Here is a 22,903-nt window from a genome sequence, read left to right as displayed (position 1 = left end):
AACTTGTTGTCGTCCCTTTTTCTTTTTAGCTCCCGACTTTGCTCTTTTTTCTTTTCACGATTTTATGAATGATGAGCAGCGCTCGTGGGGGGACGACATTTACTATGTAGGAATGCGAGTGGCTTTTATGTTGTTGGTTGCACTGATATAAAACAAGATCTGCCTGTCGGGGACAAGCGCGTATATTACATAAGCTCACCCCCAAGAAATCCGGATGCTGCCGCCGCTGCTGCTGCTGTAACAGTGCCAGCGCGGTTTTTTTCAAAAGTCGTTATCGGACGGACGGATAATAGTCTGGCTGCTCCGCGCGCAGGAAATGAAATATATCTCTATTTATTCATCTCTCTCTGGCTGTCTCTACATATTCATGGGTGTTGTGCCTTTGTTGTCTTCCTCCATAGCCGCGCTCGACAGTGTTTTAGGAAACATCCAACGTTAATCAATACAAAGCGTCGACTAGTGTTACATTGGCGCGTGTGTATGTAGACTCTCTGGAGGATTCGGTGGCTAGACGGCTAACAAAAATTGAGCGACACATAGCGCAATGTACGAAATGAAATGAACATGAATGGAAAAAGAATTGGAGAAATGAATTGTCTTTTAGCCTTTGAGATGATCATCGACCGCAAGGAAAAAACGGACTGAGAAAGTTTGCCGAACGAACCGCGAATTCTTATTCTTTTTTCCGGGGGAGGATTTCGCTTCGGTCGTTCATCCGCCAACTGCTGGGAGACCTACATATAAGAAAGAAAAAGAAAGTTGAGTCAACTCTCTATGTCGTCCTTTTTCCTTGGACTGCTGAGCCCATCACAGTGTTTGATTAAGCCAATGCGCCGGGACGAAACGTGTGTGTCAACTTTGTTACTAGCTTTTTCTTTTCCTCCAGCAAATCCGTGACTCCTGGCCACCAGCTCGTCGGCCTTTTCTTTTTTTCTTTTAAATCCCTGGCCGCTTTATCGGGCAGAATGCGGCGCACATACTACTATAGAGACGTCCGTGTGCTGCTCCTTGTGTGCAACTGTAATTGAACGACGTGCTTCATGTGGTATAACGTTTGACTCTTGCTCGTGAGCGCAGCTTATTCATTGATCCACTCAAATTCTTGTTGGTTTTATTCGCGTTTCAATTCCGGCCCTCTCTAAAGGTACATACGCACACTCTTCTCTCGAATGGAAATTCAGAAAGAGGATCTTGTTATCTTCCTACCAGCTCAGTTAGCCCGTTCAACTGTGACGTAATCTCTTTTGGAAAGGACGTTTTGAATATATGACAATCAAATTTCGTCAATCCGCAGGGATGTTACTTGCATAACTGCATATGCAATATGCATGTAGCCGGGGGAGGGGGAAAAAAAGGCATCAAGTCTGGAAATATATCCGCCGGAATGCTGGAGGCCAACGATCTCAGCGACCTGCTGGATATACAAGAGGCGCGTTCCTTAAAGAAAAAATAGGATTTTTCGTTCATCTTTCTTTATGGCGTTACAACGAAGAAATTGAATTATTCTCCCCTTGATGACGAGACGACTAAATGTTCAAAGGACGGAGAAATAATCGAAACTCGTCAAGATGTTTGCCACTCTTATTTCTGTTCTTAACGAGGTGATATCTCGACGCTTTGATGTTCGCTGGAGCGTGAACGATTCGATTGCTGGAAACTCGAATGATATATAGGGATGTGTGTGTTGTCTTTATTCATGAGCTGTACTGTACAAGAGTGATCGTATATAATATGCACAACGTGATTTGTATAACAATAATAAGACAGGGAGATGATGAGGGGGAGACACACACACACACACACACACAGATCAGCAAATAACAGCTCCTGCGCAGGATTTCACATTTTTCGAAGAATCTCAGACTCTTTCCGCCAGCATTTCCAACCTTTTACACAACAATCAAATTAAGAAAGTTCGGCCAGCGTGAAAATTAGACGCCAAATTAAAAAAAAAAAAAGAAAAAAGTTCGTCGAGGATGATAAAAGATTAGAAATGGAGGGGGGGGGGAGAACAATATACCACGCAACTTCCCCAAAAAAGAGACGACGCGGATGAAAAATGAACCAACACAAAATTTTTATTAATAATACGACTCGGATAATCGATCCGATGACGCCAACGATTTTCACTTTCTTTTCTTTCCCCCCTCAATTGTTTAGTCGAGAAAATACATGTGCCAACTGTACAAAAGTTTTCTATGGTACAAATATTAGTGATTATTCCAATGGAGAGAGACACACACACACGAAATGACGCCAGAAAATATGCGCGGATCAAGCTCGACTTTGGCACTAAATTTAAAAAATCAAAAAATTTAAAATTAAAAATGACCGCGCTCGAGGGACTCGACGAAAAATGAAGAATGACACGTATAGATATCAAAGAGAAAAGATAGTATTATTATTATTATTATTAAAGCTTTTATTTGACGTAATAATATGTAGACGACGGTTCTGTCCCCCCCTGCGGGTCTTTTTCCATGTTTTAAATTTGATTCTTTTCTTTTTAAGGGTTGAGATGATGATGATGATGATGATGATATCAGACGTTAGTTGAAGTTTCCTCGCGGTGATCCGATCCGCTACTGCTGCAGGCCGAGTCGGTGAAATAGTCGTTCTCCGGGACGTATAAAATGTGTCGGCTGGTCGCCTTGGGAACCGACGAGCTCAAAGGATCCGACGACGAGCTGCACCAAAGCAGTTTACTCCGGCGGAAGAAGACCCGTCTGGCCAGGAGGTAAGTCAGCAGGAGCAAAGCGGCGGCGATCAGGACGAACACCACCGTCACGGCTATGACCACCAGCGTGTTCTCAACCGCCCAGATCCGGTTGGGCACTTTGGCCACGACGCAGTGCTCATATTGAACGACGCTCGACGAATTCACCGTGACCGACGACGACGGACTACCAAGAGACGAAATGGCGATGCTGCTGCTGCTGCTCCGCCCTTTGCTGGCCGTCAGGATGATGTCCCCATCCGCCTGGCGCTCACCATCCGGCGGCGGGAGGAATTGGCCCTGCTGGGCAAAAGTGGCGCACACTTGGTACTCCTCGATGGGGTAATCGATGGGGTTAGCCAAAGTGGCCTGCTGCAACGGGTTGCTGTCGCGACTCTCCGTCAGCTGGCCGAAAGTGAAGGACGTCGTGGAACAGTTGAGCCGCTTCAGGGCCAGCAGCCGCTGCTTCTCGAAAACGGCAACGGTGAACTGGCAGGCCGGAAGGGCGTCCGGAATCCTCATGTAAACCGAAACGGACTGGGGGGCGCTGACGTTGGCGTAAAAGGCCGTGATCTGCGTCGGCATTCCGGCAGACGAGACGTGATGGGCTTCCAGCAGGTAGCCGTCGTGACGGATCGAGTCGGAGTTGGCCGGCACTTCCTCCTCGTCACCGTCGTGATTCTGCTTCAGCGTTTGCCACGTCATCGAGTGCGAGCAGCCGGGCAGGAGCGAAGCTTCGTCGTCGTGTCCGCCTTCGAATAGGACGAGACACAGTCGATACTGGCCGTCCGTTTTCATGTTGTCGCTGAGTTTGACGGTCAGCTGGAGCTGCTTGTTGGGCCGCTCCTCCGAGTGGCAGCGGACCGGATAGGAATCCAGCAGCGCTTCGTGCTCCTCGTTGAGCTCGTAGACCAGAATGGCGTCGCATGTGTAAGGCAACGTCGCAGAATCCACCGTCCACATCGTGTGCAAGAGGGTGGAGCCTTCCAGCTCGGCCGAGCCGAATTGCACCTGGGCGGATGAGAGCCGGATGAAATCCTCGGTGGGTTGCGACGACAAGAAATTGTTGTTGCTCTCCTCGTCACCCTCGCCGTGCTGCTGGCCCTGGCCGTTGTTGTTGTTGTAAGGCGACGATTCACCGCCACTGGTCTGCTGGACGTCGCACGTCAACGCTTCCGCTTCCGCTTCAAACAGGAATCCGTTTTCCAGCGCTGGCGGAGTGGCGCAAACGGCCGATCTTCGGTTCAAATCATCCGCCGCTGGATTGCCGGTGGAATTGCGCAACCATCTGGCCAAATCGACCATGTGACAGTCGCAATTCAACGGGTTATCTGTTCAATTTGAATAAATCAAGAATAAAATAAAAAAATGAACATTTTGAATATTTGATTCACATATAACGAAATAAGACGAATCAAATGTCTAGAGTTTTCTGATGAGTCTAGAGAGAGAGCCGTCTGGAACGCGCCCCGAACTCTCCAGCACAGGCTCTCATTATTCGCTCATTAGCATAATGGTCGTGCGTGTTGAAGGGCCGTCTACAAGACCCCGGTGTAGTCTAAGTGCCATAAACATCCTCATCTTTCTCTAGTGGTGGTGCCAAGTCGCGGCAAAGACTCTGCTCAGCCATCGCGTGACTGTGAATTTTCCTTTTTTTTTTGTTTCGGCTGAAAAAGAAGAATGATGACTGCAAGGAAATCATCTTTTGTATTATACTAATATAAGCTCGGCCAGTATAGAAACCTAAAGGGAGAAGAAGAGAATTTGATGGCGTATCTTGCCAGTGCATTTTTTTTCCTGGTTGTACACAGAGAGAAGAAGAAAAAAGGAGTCGATCCCATTTTTGTGTGTGTGTGTGTTATCCCTGGGCGGATGTGGTGGTGGGATCTTTTCAATCAGTTGCCCAGAATCTCTCGGGGACCATTAAAGGGAAAACAACAATGAACACATCTCTTTTCAGCTGGGGGTTTGGCGGGTGGCAGAGAGAAATGTTAATATTGCATGATGGTCGTCGTCAAGTTGAAAAAAAAAATTTTCTTTTTTTATTTTTACAGCTTAAAAAAAAGGCGTGCAAGATAGATATATTTTTCCAGCAACGTCTAGAATAAGGCACACGTTTCTCTAGAGAATTTTAAAAGACGGACCTCCTCCACAAATCGTCGGATTAAAGTCATTAAAGATGCTGGGCTTATTTTTTTTTAGTCCCCCCCATCCTGGAAACTCTTTTGGGTTTGTAAAAGCCGGGCCGGGCCGGCCAGCAAACAGGAAATGATACCTGTTTTTTCTTTTTCATTTATGTCTACAAATGTGTTATATTCCTCTTTTTTTCCTCTGGTTGGCTGAGGGCCACATGAAGTAACGGCTTTGACGCGTCTTTTGTGTGCGTCGACCGTCCTTGGAGGGGGCTCTGCTCTTACACGTATCGTCATATAATCCTCCAAACTTTCGGGTTGGATCGTCTTTTTTTCTTGCCTTCATTTGTCACACCTTCTTTGCTGGTCTTTTTCATGCTTAGTTCCATTATTCATTCTCTCTTTCATTTCTATTTCCTCGTCGGATGCCAAAGTGGCCAAAATGTCTTTCCACTTTTTGATTTAAACTTCCCGCTCACTTATACGACGGCGGTTAAAAGACGAAATCTTTTCGGAGATTGGTCGCTGCTCATAGTCACGTTCACAAAAGGGCCAAACCATGAAACCGTGCTGCTGTTCTTCATTGGCGTTTTCATTCAATTTCCTAACAGAGTGTGTGCACACAGCATCTCGTCTGCCATTCGATCTTGTGTGTGTTTTTTCCTCCAGTTCAATTCGGCTCACGTCCAGCCATCCGACGACGGATTCTTTTCTTTTTTTATGTGCAAAGTGTAACCACACACAGCATCTCCTTCCTTCCCCCCCACCATAAGTCACGCAAGTTGCACGCGGCCCCTGATGGACACCGGCGCCATTTCGTTCGGTTTTTTTTTTTTTTTCGCCCCGGTTTTTATTTCTTTAACGATGTTCAAGCACGAGCATGAGCGAGCATGAAAAACTTGATTGCTTCTTGCTGGCTCCGCCGGCTATATAATATATCTCTCTCGTTGTTTCTCACAACCGATCCCGTCACTTGATTTATATATAAATCTTGGAATGAAACTGGGGGTCCACTGCGACTGCTGCTGCTGTTGGTTCAACTGTTTTGTTTGATGTTTGTTTCCGCTTTTGAAATAACACTGCTGCTGGCATGCTTAGTCGGCGGGAACAGCCGAGGCCAAACCAAGCGGATGCTGGAACGGAAGAAGAAGTATAGAACTACCATGCGTATATAGCTCTCGGTTGACGACGTCCTTTCTTTTTTTTCTCAAAGGTTCAGAGAACCAGCGCAGAACCCACCGCAAAAATTGTTGACACGGCGCTCGTGTGACCGACCCGTTGGCCTGTTTTTTCTTATTTGATCTTTTCTTTTCAGTTCACGACTTTTATGTGTTGCCACTGCAAGTGTAACTGAATTCACTGGAACATGGCCGAGACCGCGCGCGCGTGTGATGTTCAATTGCCAGAAGATTTCAAAGTCCGTCCGTTTCTTTCTTTCTTTTAACTTTTTTTTTTCCGCTTGTAAGAAAAAGAAATCTAAGGCGTGTAACTTTGGGTACAATCTCGCCGGACAGCTCGACAAAAGAACATCCAATAAAAAACTCTACAAGGAAGAGCGCGGACAAAAAAGTTGACGACCGGTGCACTTATTCCGCCACTGTTCGGATTCGATTTGTTTAAAATCAAAATTCGTCACGCGCCCAAAAATAAAATACAAATGAATAGAAGAAAATTTGACGGAATTCTCTCGGGCAAAATCTCTGGAAAATATTTCCCCGTCAACACATTGTACTTTTTCGTGCCCGGTGGGGGGAAAAAGAAAGAAGAAATCGCTGCTCTTTTATTATAAATCGGCCCATTCGATGAACTCGTCTGGGCTTCCCAGTTTTTTCGCATTCTCTCGATGATATGATCAATATACGCGAATGCAGTTTGTACTACGCGATTGAATTCCAACAAAAGGAATGAAAAAAGGTGAGGTCCCTTTCTTCCGGTTCTTTGAGAATTTTAAATGGGAAACTGGGTGGTGGATGTACAGAACATAAAAGCCTTTTGCCCATTTTGATGAAATCGTTTTCGGCACAATCGAATTGTCTGACGGGGCGGATGAAATTGACAGTTTCCCTTTCTACTTTCCCCCTGTCGTCCAGCCAGGGTTAAAAAGAAAGGTGAGAGCTGTGAAAAGAGCAAAGACCCATTGATTCCTGTGTGTATAGTAGGTGTCCAGCGGAGATGGGAAGCCAGCGGAGCGATGATGAGAAAGAGAATCTATAAGCCTGGCCCCCCTTCTTATTCTTATTCCTCAATTGAAAATGTGGCTTTGGCCAGTCTCAAATCGGAGCTGTGCTCTGAGCTCCCGTCTTCATTTCCAGCTTTTAAAAAGATGTGTGTAGTATTATTATAAGGAGCTTTCAGCGGCTTGATTCAGGAGCCCGCCGCCGCTGGATTGCTGAACTGCATCTGTTTAGACAGCAGAGAGAGAACTAGCCCGAAAGAGATGGGAATGTGTTTTGACACATCTGCCGCTTTTGCATGATGGAAACGAGGCCTGGCACAAAATAAAAAATAAGAAAAGAAAAGGGGGGCGAACCACCACTACACCGTTGGGAAAACAGATCCTGATGCCCAGCAAGCGAGAGAGAATCCTTCCGGCCTCCACACAAAAACAAGGGCCGAGTTGGGAGAGAGAAAGTTGCTTGCTGGGATATATATATGCTATTCCCTTTATTTGAAATGTTTATGATTGACGTCAGCCCAGCCGATGAAAATGACAGCCGACGAATGTCTTCTACCAACTCCCAGCCGTCCGGATGGATGGGATGAGGTGAGAATGCGGCGGAATATACTATAGCTAGCAAGTTGGCGATAGACTTACCAGTGAGTGACAGATGGATGAGCTTTGGCAGGTTGGTTAGCGCTCCGGACTCGACCAGGGAGATGTCGTTATCGGTGAGGTCGAGCGACTCGAGGCTGGGCAATCCGTCGACCAGGTCCGACGTCACCGCTCGTAAGTAGTTGTGGCTCAGATCCAACTGAGTCAAACTTTTGTTTTGATCCCAAATAGAAAATATATAAGATATAAGAATCAACTTTCATCCGTGAAATCCTTCCGCCTTTCGTCATAGATCCTTAAAATATCCACGAGATAATTCTATTTCCGTGTCTGTTTACGTCATGCTGGAAATAATGTATCGAGTTATATCTTTAGCTGAGAACTGCTGCAGCAGTTTATATAGACGGATGACAAATCACAAGTTATCTATGACAGCGATGAATAAGATGATACGTACTCGTTGAGATGAGAGAGGGACTGTCCGGAAATAGCGACGACTCCGTTGTGGCTCAAGTCCAGCGACGTCAGCGCGGCCAGCGAGAGGAAAGATTGATCTTCAATCACATCGATCTGATGGCCCAGAATGGGGGCAGCAGCAAAAGATAAAAGAGAGATCGATACATGTTTAAAAATGGATATGCAAGATAGATGTCAAAGTGATGACGCCATAACATCCATCACACGTTTTGCGTCATCCTTTTTCTTTATTTTATTTTATTTGTTATTTTGGGGTTTTACCTGGTTGCGGGCCAGCCGCAGAGTGCGGAGCCGCTTCAGTCCGCTGAGCATGCCGCGTTTGAGCAGCGTCAAGTTGTTGCCCGTCAGTTCCAGCGTCAGGAGATTGTCCAGACCTTGGAGGAAAGTGCTGGTCAGCCGGCCGCGCAGTCGGTTGTAGCCGAGATCGAGTTCCTGCAGTTTGACCAGGCCGCCCAGGGCTGGCGGAACCAGTTGAGAGGCTTCCAGGAGATTGGAGCGCAGCTGGAGACTCCGCAGGCCGGAAGGGGCGGCAAAGACTTGCGGGGCGATGGTCTCCAGGGCGTTGCCGCTGAGGTCGAGGAACCGGAGCCGGTCGAGTCCGGCGAACGGCTGGCCGCTGATGGATTGGATGCGGTTGTTGGACAGGTCCAGTCGCTCGAGATGGACGAGCGAGCCGAGCGCTTCCGACGGAACGCTGACCAATCGATTGTTGGGCAGACCCAGGGCCGTCAGCGACTGGGCCAGGCCGGCAAAGGCCTGCTGCGACACGTCCTGGATCTCACCCGACGATATGACCAGTCCGTGGAGCGTGACCCGCTCGAACAGGTACGGACTGAGGCGGCTGAAATTCTGGATGGACAGGTCCAGCAGGGAGACGGACTGCTCGAGCGGCAAGACCCTCAGAGCCCCGATGATGAACGAGACCTGATTCTCCGACTCGCTCTGCCCGGCAGCGCCCGAGCAGCGGAGCGTGTGCGGCAAATCGCATTGGCACGAGATGCCGGGCGAACGAGACGAATCGCTCACCTGCGGGCACGTCCACTCGGCTCTTCTCTGCCGTCCACTCACGGCACCAAGGCCGTCCGTCGCCGCCGCTGCTCCATTGTGCTGATGAAGATCGCCATTGTGCCGCCTCCGCCATGTCCTCTGGCCGTCGACGGCCGCTGCCGACGTCCAGCAGACGGAAAAGAAGAACGAGGCCAACAGGACTAACCCAACGGCGGCACTCCTTTGGCAATTTGAAAATGGCGCCATTTTCACGATTCTTCTTCTTTCTGCTTCTGTTGGTTATTTAATCGGTCACGGAGAATCTGTAGGAAGAAACAAAGAAAAGAAGCTGCAATGAATGAACTGACAGCTGGAATATGAATCTGCTCATCCGGCAGCTCCGACAACAACAACAACAACAACAACCACAACAACAAGTTGAAGGATATATGACGTGGGTGGAGTTCTTGTATCTAGTCAGATGGGCGGAGAATTCAGACGCGGTGACTAACCCGACAATTTGTTACGGCCGTCTCGGCAAGATGATGGAAGGCATTTCTGATACCCACTCGGCCATTTATCTCGTGAAAAGTCGTGATCGAGCGGAATGGGGGGGGGGGAGAAAAGAAAAAAATTGGAAATCAACAAACGAATTTCAAAGATTTTGACTTTTGGCTGATTTCTTTGAACCCCCCCAAGCCAAATTGCACCTCTCAAATTCGTGAATAACATGGAAAAGAAAAAAACGTGACGTATGCACCTGGACTCATCACCTGGAAAGTTTCTGGCAATTGTAAACGCCAAAAGTTTTGTTTTGTTGTAGAAATTTGCATCTTGCCACTTTGTTGCAAGAATAAACTCCTTGGGACAAAATGAATCAGCGAATCTATCTTGTCTTTTGATCCATCGATCGAATCTCATTTCCTATTCTGAATGCATCTAATTATGTTTTAGATGGAATATGTATATATAGATCCCTGGAAAAGGAGATGACAAAAAGTCGACAACGCCCCACTCGCTTGTTTTGCATATAGAATTTCGGTGGAAAAAAAGAAAAAATTGGTTTTTGTTCGATTCTTTATTTGGAGCTAATAGCCAGTTGTTCTGCTTTTTTTTCCTGGACGCATCGAGAATCTTGTATATGCAAGAGCGCTACAGGTATTAGAATAATGGAACGATTTGCATAAATTCGCCATCCCTGCTGCTGCTGCTGCAGGCCACGTCCCAATTTCCTTTTGATTCTTCGTCCGCTGCTGCGGGAGAAATTAAAATACCGAGAAATCACGAAAATATAAACGAACGGTAGAGAACAACTCGATGATGTTCGGTTCTCCAGGCGAAATATGATCGTTCTTTTCTCTCTATCCTAACATTCCACGGAATTAAGCCCACCGGCGTTATTATATATTATTCGACCAACTTCTTGGCTTCATCAGCCGAGAGACTTGATTCCTCAACCGTATTTTAACTCTCTACATCTTTGTTCGTCCTTTTGAATAGATACAGATATATAATAATGAACTGACAGCAGTAGTCTCAGGTCCAGTAGAAAATCTACCCAAACAGGATGGCCACTAGTTGGACTCTGGACCGGCTTCGACATCTTTTTTTTTCCGAGAAAGAAAACGTGAATAATGATGGTCGTCTCGGGACTTGTAGTATGTGTACGGTGGAGGGGGGGGGGACCTAGTCTGGAGACGTCAAACTCTATCGCCATGACGTTATTTATTGTCATTGGTAAAAAGAAAAAAAAAATAAAAAAAATTTCCACAAAAGCCGACGGGTGGTGCTATGGTGGGCCCGGGTTGCAGCCGAATGTCGTCGAGTCGCGTGAGAGGTCGTGATCGTAGTTAGCTAGCTAGCCCGCTGCTGCTGCATTTGGTCATGCGCCCGCTCCGTGCGCTCTGCGCGGCTCACCTTCTACGGAATGTCCAGGACAGGACACCACAGCACGAATATACATAATAATAAAGAGAGGCTATGACGTCATCCAGACAGTTTGGCCAGCCTTACGTGTTTAGTGGCCCTCCATTTCTGTTTTTTCTGTCGGGTGGATGAGAGTTAACACGCGAACGGCACACACAACTCGAATCAAAAAAGATGAGACTTGTCACTTTTTTTCGCCTTTCTATTTTGGTTTTGTCAGACGACGACTAAACTTTGTCTCGTGTCGATAGAGCCATAAAAATATACATACACTGATACACACTAGTCTCAGCATCGCATTTGAAAGATTTAAAAAGGTATTTCTTTATTTAATACTAGGCAGCATACAGAACTCTATAGCCAGCTGCTGCTGTATATAAGCTCGACACAAAAAAAAGAATCCAATGTATTTAAATAACTGAGAAGCTGTTGAATAATCAAATCAATACTCTGACGTGAAAAACTGGTCGTGGGGGATAGAAGAAGAAGAAGAAAAGATCTGACTTTTTGTGTTGACTTTTGTTTCTTCTGGCGTGTGTGTGTGTCTATATTTCTCCCTAAGAATATACCAACAGAGTTAGAGAAGCTATAGGATCTTATCTTTCTAGCCCTTCCATCTTTCGTCCTTGCCCTTTTCGCCTCTTATGGAGTTTGTTATCCAACAAGCATCTCATCATCATCAAGAGACGAAAAGGAGTTTCTCAACAAAAAAAGCCAAGAAAGAAAAATCTACTCGAGAAGAGGAGGAAAAGTGCTAAGGTGTACCTGTAAAGATCCCACCTTTTCTCTCCCCTGCTTTTGTGTGTCTATCCCCAATTCAAATTTCGTTTCTCTCTCCCCCCCAATCTTTTTTTTTTTGATTATTAGATAGACGATTAGATGTGGGATGGGCGCAACTTTTTTGATCCCTTTCATTTTACATATAGACTCTGGCATGGAAATTCCTTTTCGCTATACACACTTATAGGAAAAACTTTTTTTAAAAAATCTTCAACTGAAATATTTCGGTTCAATTGTTAGCGAGGCCCGCACGATCTTGGTGCTGCTGTGCCTCTATTATTCCAATTGTTGTGTAAGTTTTTCGTTTTGTTCCGGATTTCTTTTCATTTTCCCAGGCGCATCCATCCATCCAGCAGCCTTCGACGTGACCGTTTTGCCGTGTGCATATAATACCTCCTACACACAGACAGTACACACAGCAGAGAGAGAGGCCGTTATCTCTTCACGATTTGCTAGAAATAAAAATTTCTTTCTTCTCTCTCCCGGGCTGCTGCTGAGACTGTCGTTCATCCGAAAGGAATTTCCCTTCGTCATCTCTGCCTCCCCTACTCTATACTGTGAATACATGACACATATCATCCGGATGACATCACGCATAATACACACACACAGAGAGAGAGAGAGAGAGATGGGAATAAGAGTCTGAACGGAAATAATATGATGAAACCCGCCAGTCGGGAAATGTGCTGCCTGTCTGCGTAATAATGTTGGTGTTGCGCGCGCGGGAGTCGAATCCAACAGGCGTGACTATTGAAAACGCTTTTTTTTTCGTTCTATTATTATAATATAAAAATCCCTTCATATCTTGCCGAGTTAGTTAAATAGACGCCGGAGATATTATATAAGAGACTTACACCGCAGAAACGTTAGAAAATCGTGGTATATATTATCTAGTGTATATCGATTATAAAATGCGCAGCATATATTATTATTCTCTTTCGGGAGAAAGCTATATTGTATAAGCAAGTCGTCTGCACCCAACGTAATCGGGATAGGATGAACGCAACAACAACAACAACAAAAAAATGGAGAATGACGTCAAATCTCTTGTTATTGGATTTCCTTCTTCTTTTGTTTTCTTTTTTTTTTTTAAACCCGACGACTTTGGTGGTGTGCATCTTGCATATTAGACACAGACGCCGCTCTCTGTTGCCTGTACGAAATGTGATCCCCCCCCCCTCAAAAAAAAAGATGATACACACAATAAAATAATGTCTTTCTGCAACAACATGTAGATATAGTGTTTTTTGTCTTCTTTCTACCAGCATACATACGCATAATAGACACACACACACACATCTCCTTCCTCTTCATCATTTTCGTTTGTTACTTATATAATATCCAATTGCTCGGCTGCGCGTTTTGTCTGTGTGAACCGGAGCGAACCGCGTGTGTGTCTGTGTGTGTGTGGGACGAACGGGAGAGAGCCGTGCGCACTCGTGCCTGACGGATTCCACACAACACACGCATCTTTCCTCTCTTTTGAACGCGCCCTGCCAGCACAGCTAGCAGCAGCAGTGTCTATACTCGTGAAAGTACCTCTCTAGATTATAGAGTCCACCACCACCACCAACCACAAAAGAGGGGGGGGGGCGCTCCTTTTCATCCCTCACTCTCTACACGCTTCAATACTTCCACCAGGCAGTCGGTCGTCTATTGCGGCTATCGGCCGGAAGTATGGCCGGCTAACACGGAGAAATTTGGTTGTTATATTTTTTCTCTCGGGTTGTTGTTTCTTTCTTTCTTTTTAGTTCCAGCAGGTGTTTCCGGTTTCGGACGTTGCTGCTGGTTACGCGGTGTTGACTTTTTCTTTATACCCACACTATATAATAAGCAAAGGGAGAGAAAAAATTGTGTAAATATACGCGGCCGGCTCTTATTTTCCCTGTGTTCTTTTCCTCTTTTTTTCTTTTTTTTTTTAATGGTCCCCCCTTCCTTTGTTCACTTCCGTCCTGAGCGCCGGTCACCGGGAGCGACTCTGCTGCTGCTGGTCGCGGCTGGTCAGTTACGCGCGTCCGGCTTGCACGCGCGTGAAGGTGGACGTGGTAGTATAGAACGAGAGAGAGAGAGAAAGAGAGGATGTTATAAGTTGGGATAGAAAAGGTCCGGCGGGGGTGGATGTGGAATAGACAAGGAGAGCTGCTGCTGGTGGGGGAAACGACGACTAATAGTGCAGCGGATGGAATTAAAAAGGAGAAAAAGTTGATAATGACACGCGGGAAATAGGAAGAGGAGGAAAAATTAGACATCAAAAGAGAAAAGGGGGAATGAATGAATGAAACGACGTCGCTAGAACTTTGTCTAATATATAATCCGCTCGCCAATCAAAGTGACAAATGTTCCACGATTATTCACGGACGGATATTTCGTGAATGGCATCAACAATCAGCCAATGACAAAAAGCCAAGCGATTCGGAAAGAAATATCCACCGCGAGTGAATTGTTGTGAACGCGCGGACATTCTCCGGCTCCAACATCCGGTCGGAATATATAATAAGAAATAAGAATCAAAAAATCGTCGTGCTGGATAATGGGCAACACAATGACTGGGCGCTATAACAGCAGCAGCAGGTTCTATCTTTTAGTCTCTCGTTCGTTCACGGCGTAGTAGCACCTGCTGTTGACCAATAATGCTCATAGTGTACCTCTCGTTAAAGAATGTCCATTTCTTCTCCCCCTTTCATATTGTAGATATAAAGGAGATATTAGAACTGACTGGTTTGTTCTCGTTCTTATAAATTGCAGCGGCCGTTATATTTCGGCCGGAGCTCGTCGTCACAGTTGATTAGTAGTTCATTGCAGCACATACACGTTGGGGCGTCTTTATAAGACAGGAGAAAAGAGAGAGGATTGCAGTCTCGCAAGATTCTTCTTTGTCTGAACTGTCGTTTTTTGGCTGAACGCGAGCGTGTGTATGTGTTACTGGCTGGCCGTAATCAATGGAAACGGACTGTTCTGCTCCTGCTGCTGCCTGGGAATGAAAGCCCTGGAAATGGATTCCTTTGTTCTCTCCTCTCCGTTGATTTGCTGCGGGTCTCTCTTTAGACGCTTATATATACTATACTGTACCAAACGAGATATAATAGGGAACCAATCAGCTGATGTTCCGACACTTTCAATCAGTTTTCTTCTGGCTGCGCTGCCATCCACTAGCTCTTTCCATCGTTATATTGTACTGGCTATACCCTGTACCCCCCTCAAGTACACAAAGCATCGGGAGCGCTCCCGATGGCACGGGGGATCTTTTTTTTTGGAGCTGCTGCTGCTGCCATATAGACATGTTTGAACGACATCGAACTGTGTAGATACAAACACATCGAAGACGGGCAGAAGGCGAAAAAGTTTTTTTTTTTTTTTTTACCCGGCCGCGTCTTCTCCCGTCCGCTCTGGTCGATTAGATCCAGAAAAGGGCGAACAAGTTTCGTTTTAAGGGTCTCATCGTGAATTTATGTATAGATAATATATAGAGGTTCGCTTTGTGCTGCACAGCAGCAGCCGAGTCTATCTAGCGCTTGTTGGCATTAAATTCCACGCACGGTTGCACTTAGATATAACTAATAGCCCTTTTATGGAGACAAGAAACTCTGTGACTTTTATCCTTTTGGTCCGATCCTGCCTTGTTATTATTAATAGACATTAACTAGCGGGGATGTATGAAATAAGACATTCTCTGGACCCAGGAGCAGCAAATATATATATATCAGATCTCGTCAAAGATTAGGGGGCGAAAGAATTGGTTTTTTTCTTTTTTTTTGCTCGGCGATCGATTTGGCACGTGCCTGGCAGGAATGATGTGAGGGCCGAAAGGGAGCAAGGATTTCTATATCTCCCATACAGCACCGAATTGACTATAGACGTGAAGGATTTTTTGAAATATAAGAGAGCTAGAGGACTTACCGATTGATTCGCTAGTAGACAGACACCGAGGCGAATGGGTGACTATGGCACTCCTCTTTTTCTCTCTCCTCTCCCACCCGCAGGTTTTTGCTTCTTCTTCTACCGAGGGAAGATCAAGTGTTGAGCACGTCCCGATGACGACGACGACGAGCGTTGGGTTGATGAGATGTCAGCGGCAGGACCCACTTTGTCAGCTCAGCATGATGCACGTAATTCACTCGATGATGTTCTCCTCCTCCGTCTATAGGTACCGAGTTTGTCGCTTCTGATCTTCTTTTAACTCGTCGGTTAACAGTCAACTCTCTCTCGCCCCCAACAAGATTTGTTTAGACCAAAAAATGTTAGAAAACGACGTCCCACTTGGCCCCCCAAATGTTAAGCGGACGGTGAACGCGAATTAGTCGTCGTCGTCGAGTGATGCGTGTCCGGGGGAGATGTGCAGAAAAGGACCGAGTCTAATGAAGTCACTATCGAGTCCGCTCTTTCTCTTCTAGTCAAGCACAAATGCCCAGTGGGGGAGTAAAACGAGGGAACCAAGCAATAAAATTTCAAAACTCAAATAAAAGTTCAAAAAAAAAGAGAAATTCGATCGATGTTGTCGAGAAGTAAAATGTAAAACTAATACAAGTACATGTATAAAAGAGAATATGTATGTATGATTAGGAGGGTCTGCTGGAGATAGATAGAGAGAGATGGAGGGTATCGCTCTATCATCCAAGAGTTCTCCACTGTGACTGGCGACTGGCGGAGTTGAGAGTGGCCTCCTGGTCCTGGGCGAGCAACCTGGGCGAGCAGCAGCGGCTAGAACCGCCGCGCCACAGTACACTACGCGCCAAACGCCACTTGTACACTCTCTCTCCAATGCTGCAGCAGCAGCGATACCCAAACTCTGTCAACTGGAAAGTGTGGAAAAGCACAGGCAGGCAGGCGCGGGAAAGCCGAAAAACAACAACAACAACAACAACAACGCACAGGGAAAATAAAAAGAAAAAAAGGACGGACGACGTGCTCGGCATTTTTGGCATCGCCCGTCTCTTATAGTCGTGTGTACAGCTCAACGCGGCATAGTCGCATCTATAGCTCTCGACATAGTGACGGTTGGATGTTGATTATTGGAAATAATGTCATCACGCTTTTTGATGTCGTCCTGGCTACGTACTATACACTTGACTGCTCCCAGTCAAGGGACACCTCCACCCAAGGAAAATGGGAAGTTTCAAGTTACATTTGCGTCTCTCTCGCTGTAGACGCTGGAAACTGGCAGCCAGCAGTAGAATTCCCCCAAGAAGAAGATGATACAAGATTGACTTTTCCACACTTTTTATTTTTATTTTTAAAAGAATATATAACTAGAGGCTCTACATGAGAAATAAGAAGACTTAAAGTCTGAAATAATTTTTTTTTTCAAAAAAAGAAGAAATCTTAAACTTGAAACATATTTGTAGCCGGAGCGGAAATAAAGCTGCTTCCGCGCTCACGACTCTTGAGAATTTGACAACGAGTTTGCTCCGTCGCACTTCCAGCAACTCGCCCAGCTGATGGCAAAAGCGCTTCTTCTTCTTATTCTACTTTTTGACTTTCTTCGCTCTCTTACCCGCGTTTATTTTTTCCCGCGTGCAGTTGCTGTGGCGTTCACGCGGGCCAAGAAGAAGAAGAAAAAAGGATGCCGATCCTTGGCTGTGAACGCAAATGAAATTTACGCAAATTTATTGGACTTGTGTGTGTGTGTGTAGTATATCTAGCTATAGATATATCTACTCTTTGATGGCGTCACAGCCGCTTGAGAGAGCTCACTCGGACTCGGCAACCCGTGCAAATGCGTCTCGAGAGTCGTCAATAATTCAAAACGGGAAAGGAAAACAGAAATTTCGGTCGTGCTGTCTGTGTGTGCGCCGGGAGGGAAAACGTCGTCAACTTTGATGCGAGCCTAAAAATAGAAAATCAAATTTTTTTTAATAACGCTCGATGCAGTTTTGAGTTATTGATTGAGTGGTGAGTTGGTGACGAAATATTATTTCGTCGTATTTTTAGCACCCTAGAAACCTTTTTGGCTTTCAAGTGGGTCCTGGATGGTTTTATTGTGACGGTTAATAATTATCTGCCAGTTTCGTGCAAAACTGACAATTTGTTATTTTATCTTGACTGCTTAGTGTAACTTGATGAGACGTACTATTCGAAACTACCGCGGTTATCGTTTTTGAACGGTTCGGATTTAGGGGAGGGGGTCGATTTTTAATAATTTCTATCGATATCTTAAAATGGCGCCAATTAGAAGATTATCAGTGTCGTCTGCTTCGTTTTCTACTAGTTACGAACAAAGTGATGGTAATGGTGTGAAGTTCAAGATTTTAAAGATAATGGAACGATTTCTTTTTGGGAAACAAAAATAACATTTAAAAAAATAAAATTACAAAATGTGGCCGTCGTGTGAACTCTGGTGTCGTGTCTATAGAATGGCTGAATACACACTCCATGCTGTTAAGCAAGTAAATGACACTAAGAATCTAAATTGAATGATTATGGGAGCTTATAAAATAGAAACCTGTTCTGAATTTGTGAAATGTGGATTCCTGACTAGCATTTATCATGTGAGCCCCCTGTCGATGCATGGCACTTTGTTTACACTGTTTAACTTTTTCCTTTGTGCAGGTATGAGGCCAGAGCCAACCATCATAACCACAAGATATGACAGTTTTGCTTATGCTGGTATTGCATACCTATCACCAGTGCTGATGTAGAAGTGTCATCAGCAACAATCTCAGCATCATCGCTTGGGTAATGATTTTCCATTTTCGTTACTGTGATTCTCCTGTGACCTGCTAGATATTTTAATGATTCTGACTTGCATACATGTATTGTATTACATGGAAACCTTACATTTTCCTGTTTATTAAAAATAAGGGTTTACCCATAATCTCATTTTCAACTTTTCCTTCCTTGTTTGTTGTTTCTGTCAATGTTTGTTCGTAACCCATTTTTTATTTTTATTCATTTAGATAAACAGCATCCCTCTTGATTGGAGAAACTACCAATGCCGGCCGAATTAACGCAGCTCTTCTTCCCCTATCTTTAAAAGTCCTCGTGTACGCCCATGTGAGTGTGGGTGTATTCACGAGGACCCCCTTTTTACCCCATCTTGACTGGTGGATTCTGCGGATGGAACCCTTGAGAATGCCTGGCCGTATTTCCCAGGCTCAAAGGTAGGACAAATTCTTACCTATTCTTCTTTTCTGACTATCTGGTGATGTTGATCGTGACGTAGAACGGAGTATTCCCCAGTTATAGGCGGGGACTGTTTTCCCTTGCTCTTTCTATTGAATCAGCCAGGTTTATTTTTGAAATACGTAACTCATTTGAAAACGACTGCAGATCAGGCCTGTTTTTGTACTTCCCTACTTTGTCTGTGAGTGAAATCAATCAGATTCATTTGATGACGAAGAGGGACCTGCCGCCGCCACACCGACACCTCCTTCGTTATTATTTATGAGGAGAACGACGCGTTCGTGTAGATATAAAATATTAAAATGGCGTCGAAACGATTCTCTCCCCCTATTACGCGCTTTGTTGCCCTTGGAAATTTGAATAGACGGTGCGCAACAAAATCCACTTTGAGAATTGAACGATTGCGCCTCTATCCGAACGGAAAACGTGCTCGCAGACGTACCTCGTCGACTCGGGTATTGGTAGAGATATTGGGTAATAAAAAATGCGACTTAACAGGTTTCACCGGTGGGGTCCGGGGTTTATTGTTTGGAGACACATGCAAACCTAGATAGGAAGACCTGTATATTACATGTATAAAGGCGAAGCAATTCACGTCCTGATTACACACACACACAATGAGGAATCCTATTATTTAGGTTTAGGAAATCGATGCTGTGTGTGTAAGTCGTACAGGTAAAAGGAAGGGGGGGGGCTACCAACAGCACAGGGAGGAATATAAATCAGTCGGACGATCCGTAACCGAAAAGACAGAAAGAGATTGAATATACTGCACGTATCTGTTGAACACGGAAAAGGTAGGAACGAATATCAATGCGGAGCTTCTCCTGAAAGGATGGAGTGAGCAAGCGATTTGTTACGCATATACACACACACAGAGAGAGTCGTCCCTCGCCGGTGCCATAAAAATAGAAAAAAAAGTATCAAACTAAAAGAAAAATTCAAGTCAAAATAATAGACACAAAAGTGAGTCGAGAATAGGCAAACGGGTGCATGAATCTATGCGATGAATATTATTTTGTTTTCAAGAATAAAGAGAAAGAGAGGATTTGGCTTTTTTAAAAGATATATGTTTATAGCCATGGCGGTCGGCACGGTCAGTTCCTATTTTCTTCTGCCAGATAAAGAAAACACGAAAAAATGTGGAATAATTTTATTTATTTATTCTTGATATTTTGTCTAAATAAATAAAGAGAAAGAGAAAAATGGAAGCGGATGTCACAGTAGTCAGTCCCTTTGACTTATGCCAAAAAATAAAAATCAGAAACAGAGTTTTCCAGTCACGTCACGACAGTTGAATTCATTCACCAGGACCGTAAATCCCTCCTTTTCTTCTCTTCTTCTACCTAAACTCCGTCCTGTTGCTTCTTTTTTTTCTTCATAAAATAATATTCACACAATCTTTTTTTCTTTTACTTAAAGAAAAGAATCAAATAATCTTCTTCTTCTTTTCGCTTGGAGCTCTGTGCACCCTTTATAAGGTACATCCTCCTTATCTCTATATAAACGTTAGATCCCAGGAACTCGTCTCAAAAGGGTCTTCTCGGTTTTCTTCTCTCCCCCGCCACGCAACAAAGTCCGAGTCGAATTATTCCATTTTTTTTTCACAATGAAGAAACAGTTTGAACAACAAAAAGAGAGAATCTAATCGGCTTAGCAGTGTCTACTATTACACCCGCGCGTCTATTTTCTCTTTAACTTTTTTTTAAATTTTTATTAGTTTCCCCCTTTTCCTTTTTTATTCTCGGTCCAACAAAATAGACACAAGGAACAAACTCGACAAATGAAGGTTCATCTTTCAAAAGATTAAGGGTCGTGAATGATGAGGGGAGAAACATCACCTTATACGTACAGCGTGTACATACGTACGAACCCCAGCATTTTATTCCATCGTCATTCTCTATTTACCCCCCCCCCCCCCCTTGTCTATAGACCTAAAAAAATGTAATCATCCACCCTCCTCCACCGGCCTTAAACATACCAAAATGACGTGGAACCCCTAAATTTTTTGAATATTATTACAACTTCTAAAAAGAAAAAAGACAAATAACACACAAAAGAATAATGCAGGAAGAAGAAGAAGAGGCTGTGAAAACTTTCTCGCCGAGAAAGAAAAACAAAACTGGCAGCTCTCCACAAGTATCTAAAAGTTAATCAAACACATCGACGTAAGGCACTCACGATTTCTCTTCTTTGTCCGTTGTTGTTTTTTTGGTTTTTTTCCCCCTTTTAGCTGTCGAGTTCTGTTATTTCCCTCCCACACACGAAAATTTCCTTCTCCTTATTTCTTCGTCTTATTCCGTTTTGCTTTTATTTATTTTTCCCCTTTTCGGGCAGAGGTGATGTGCTGTCTGTGCGTAGTAAAGCGTTTGATGTGTGTTTTCTTATTTTTCCATTTGCTCGGTTTGAAAGTATCTTTTTTTCATTTTTCTTATATTTTTTCGGTTGTTGTTTGGGGCTGGCTGTTTTTTTTTGTTCGGGACTATCATTTTGATCGATGCGTGCGGGAGCCAACACATACGGGGGCCGTGCGCACCACAAACGGAATAGATGATGAGAGAGAGAGAGCGGACGACGGGCGACGTCCAGTCGGGAACTCTTCTATTCGCCACGCAGCAAAGAATGAGAGAGACGCCAGCTGAAACTCGCGCGCGTGCGTCTGTGTACATTCCTGAGCCGAAAAATAACAAAAAAAAAAGAAGAACATAACAGCAGAAAACAATAAGAGGATGACAGAGAAAGAGCTGGGCAAGAGTCAGCATATAGATTAGACCCCGCCTTTTTTAAAATATAAATCACGTAACGTAGATAATACGTAAATACAAAAGGCGATACTTATGCGGAACTCTCTGCGAAATGCCAGCTGTAAATACAGGAATGGCCAGCCAGTCCCCACTGCTGGCCAAATGATCCGTCCAACAAGGTCCCGGGACAGCAGCAGCAGCTATATAGGAGCGTGCCTTTAATGATGATGGCAAATCCAGCCTGGCCATGAATAATATTGCCCATATTAGTACGGAACACACTCTCTGCTGAAGCCCCCTTCAGTGGACGTTGTTTTCTTCTTCTTTTTCTTTTCGATACATAAATACCGGAGAAGAAAAACAAAATAATCATAAAAGGAATTGGGCAGCAGCAGCAGCACATGCTTAAACATCGCTTGTCAGCAAAACGAATGTGTACACGCTTGTCCGCATTCCGAGTGTTGTGTGTTGTTTCTTTTATCGCCTTTTTTTCTTCGTCTTCTTGTTTTTCCAAAGTCGAAACATTTTCGCTCCGTCAAGGTTTTCCGTTTTTCATCTCCATAATTTCACAGCGTTTCCCCCCAAAATAATTCTCCACGCATAGTTTTTTCAAACAAATTTTTTATTCTGCTCTTTTTATAGACGCGCGGGAATATTGTGCGCGTGTTAGAGGCCTAACACGCACGCCATATCGCACCCCGGCCTATCAGCAGCCAAGGGATATCTGTCGACAGCTATCAAATCGTCCTCGATCTATAAATGTACGTAAGATAGGCGCTATATAATATGTTGGGCTCGTTCTGCTCTGACGATATGATGGAACGTCGTCTTATATAAAAAGAACATGTATAGCGTCGGGGCGCCATTATTCAACAAGTCTATAAATCGCCAATGCTTCTCCATCATTTCGCTAGATGTGTAGACCGAAATCAGTCGATATAGTCTACTGCACAGATCGATGGGATATCCAAACTGAAGTTGAAGAAATGGGGGAAATTTCACTGGGGAATTTTGTAAAAGTGGAGAGACTGCTGCTGCTGCTGCTGCTGTAGCTCCCGCCGAGAGAGAGAGAGCGTGAGTCGTAAAATAGAAGTTGACGTATGGATATAGCTGCAGCACGGTGTTGTGCCAGAGGGTCACTTGAAGGTCAAGTTCGTATTACGTTGCAAAAGGACCTGGAAATGGAAATTTTCGTTTCTTTATTTTTCTTTCAAGCCGGGAGAGAGAGAGGTGATGCTGGACTATTGGC

General features: G+C 44.7%; 1 protein-coding gene across 1 annotated transcript; it reads right to left on the bottom strand.

The window, feature by feature from the left end:
- Positions 1-1,668: 1,668 nt before the first annotated feature.
- Positions 1,669-16,459, bottom strand: LOC124189023. Its single transcript, XM_046581979.1, has 5 exons — positions 15,689-16,459; positions 8,360-9,408; positions 8,079-8,191; positions 7,664-7,830; positions 1,669-4,047 (listed from the first exon to the last, which is right to left on the bottom strand). The coding sequence occupies exons 2-5, from the start codon at positions 9,350-9,352 to the stop codon at positions 2,543-2,545; spliced, it is 2,778 nt and encodes a 925-aa protein (XP_046437935.1). The 5' UTR covers positions 9,353-9,408; positions 15,689-16,459; the 3' UTR covers positions 1,669-2,542.
- Positions 16,460-22,903: the final 6,444 nt, after the last annotated feature.

Source organism: Daphnia pulex, chromosome 2 (assembly GCF_021134715.1).
Source record: "Daphnia pulex isolate KAP4 chromosome 2, ASM2113471v1".
NCBI classification, from domain to species: domain Eukaryota; kingdom Metazoa; phylum Arthropoda; class Branchiopoda; order Diplostraca; family Daphniidae; genus Daphnia; species Daphnia pulex.
The sequence above is the reverse complement of the archived record's forward strand: the minus strand, read 5'-3'. Positions and strand labels throughout refer to the sequence as shown.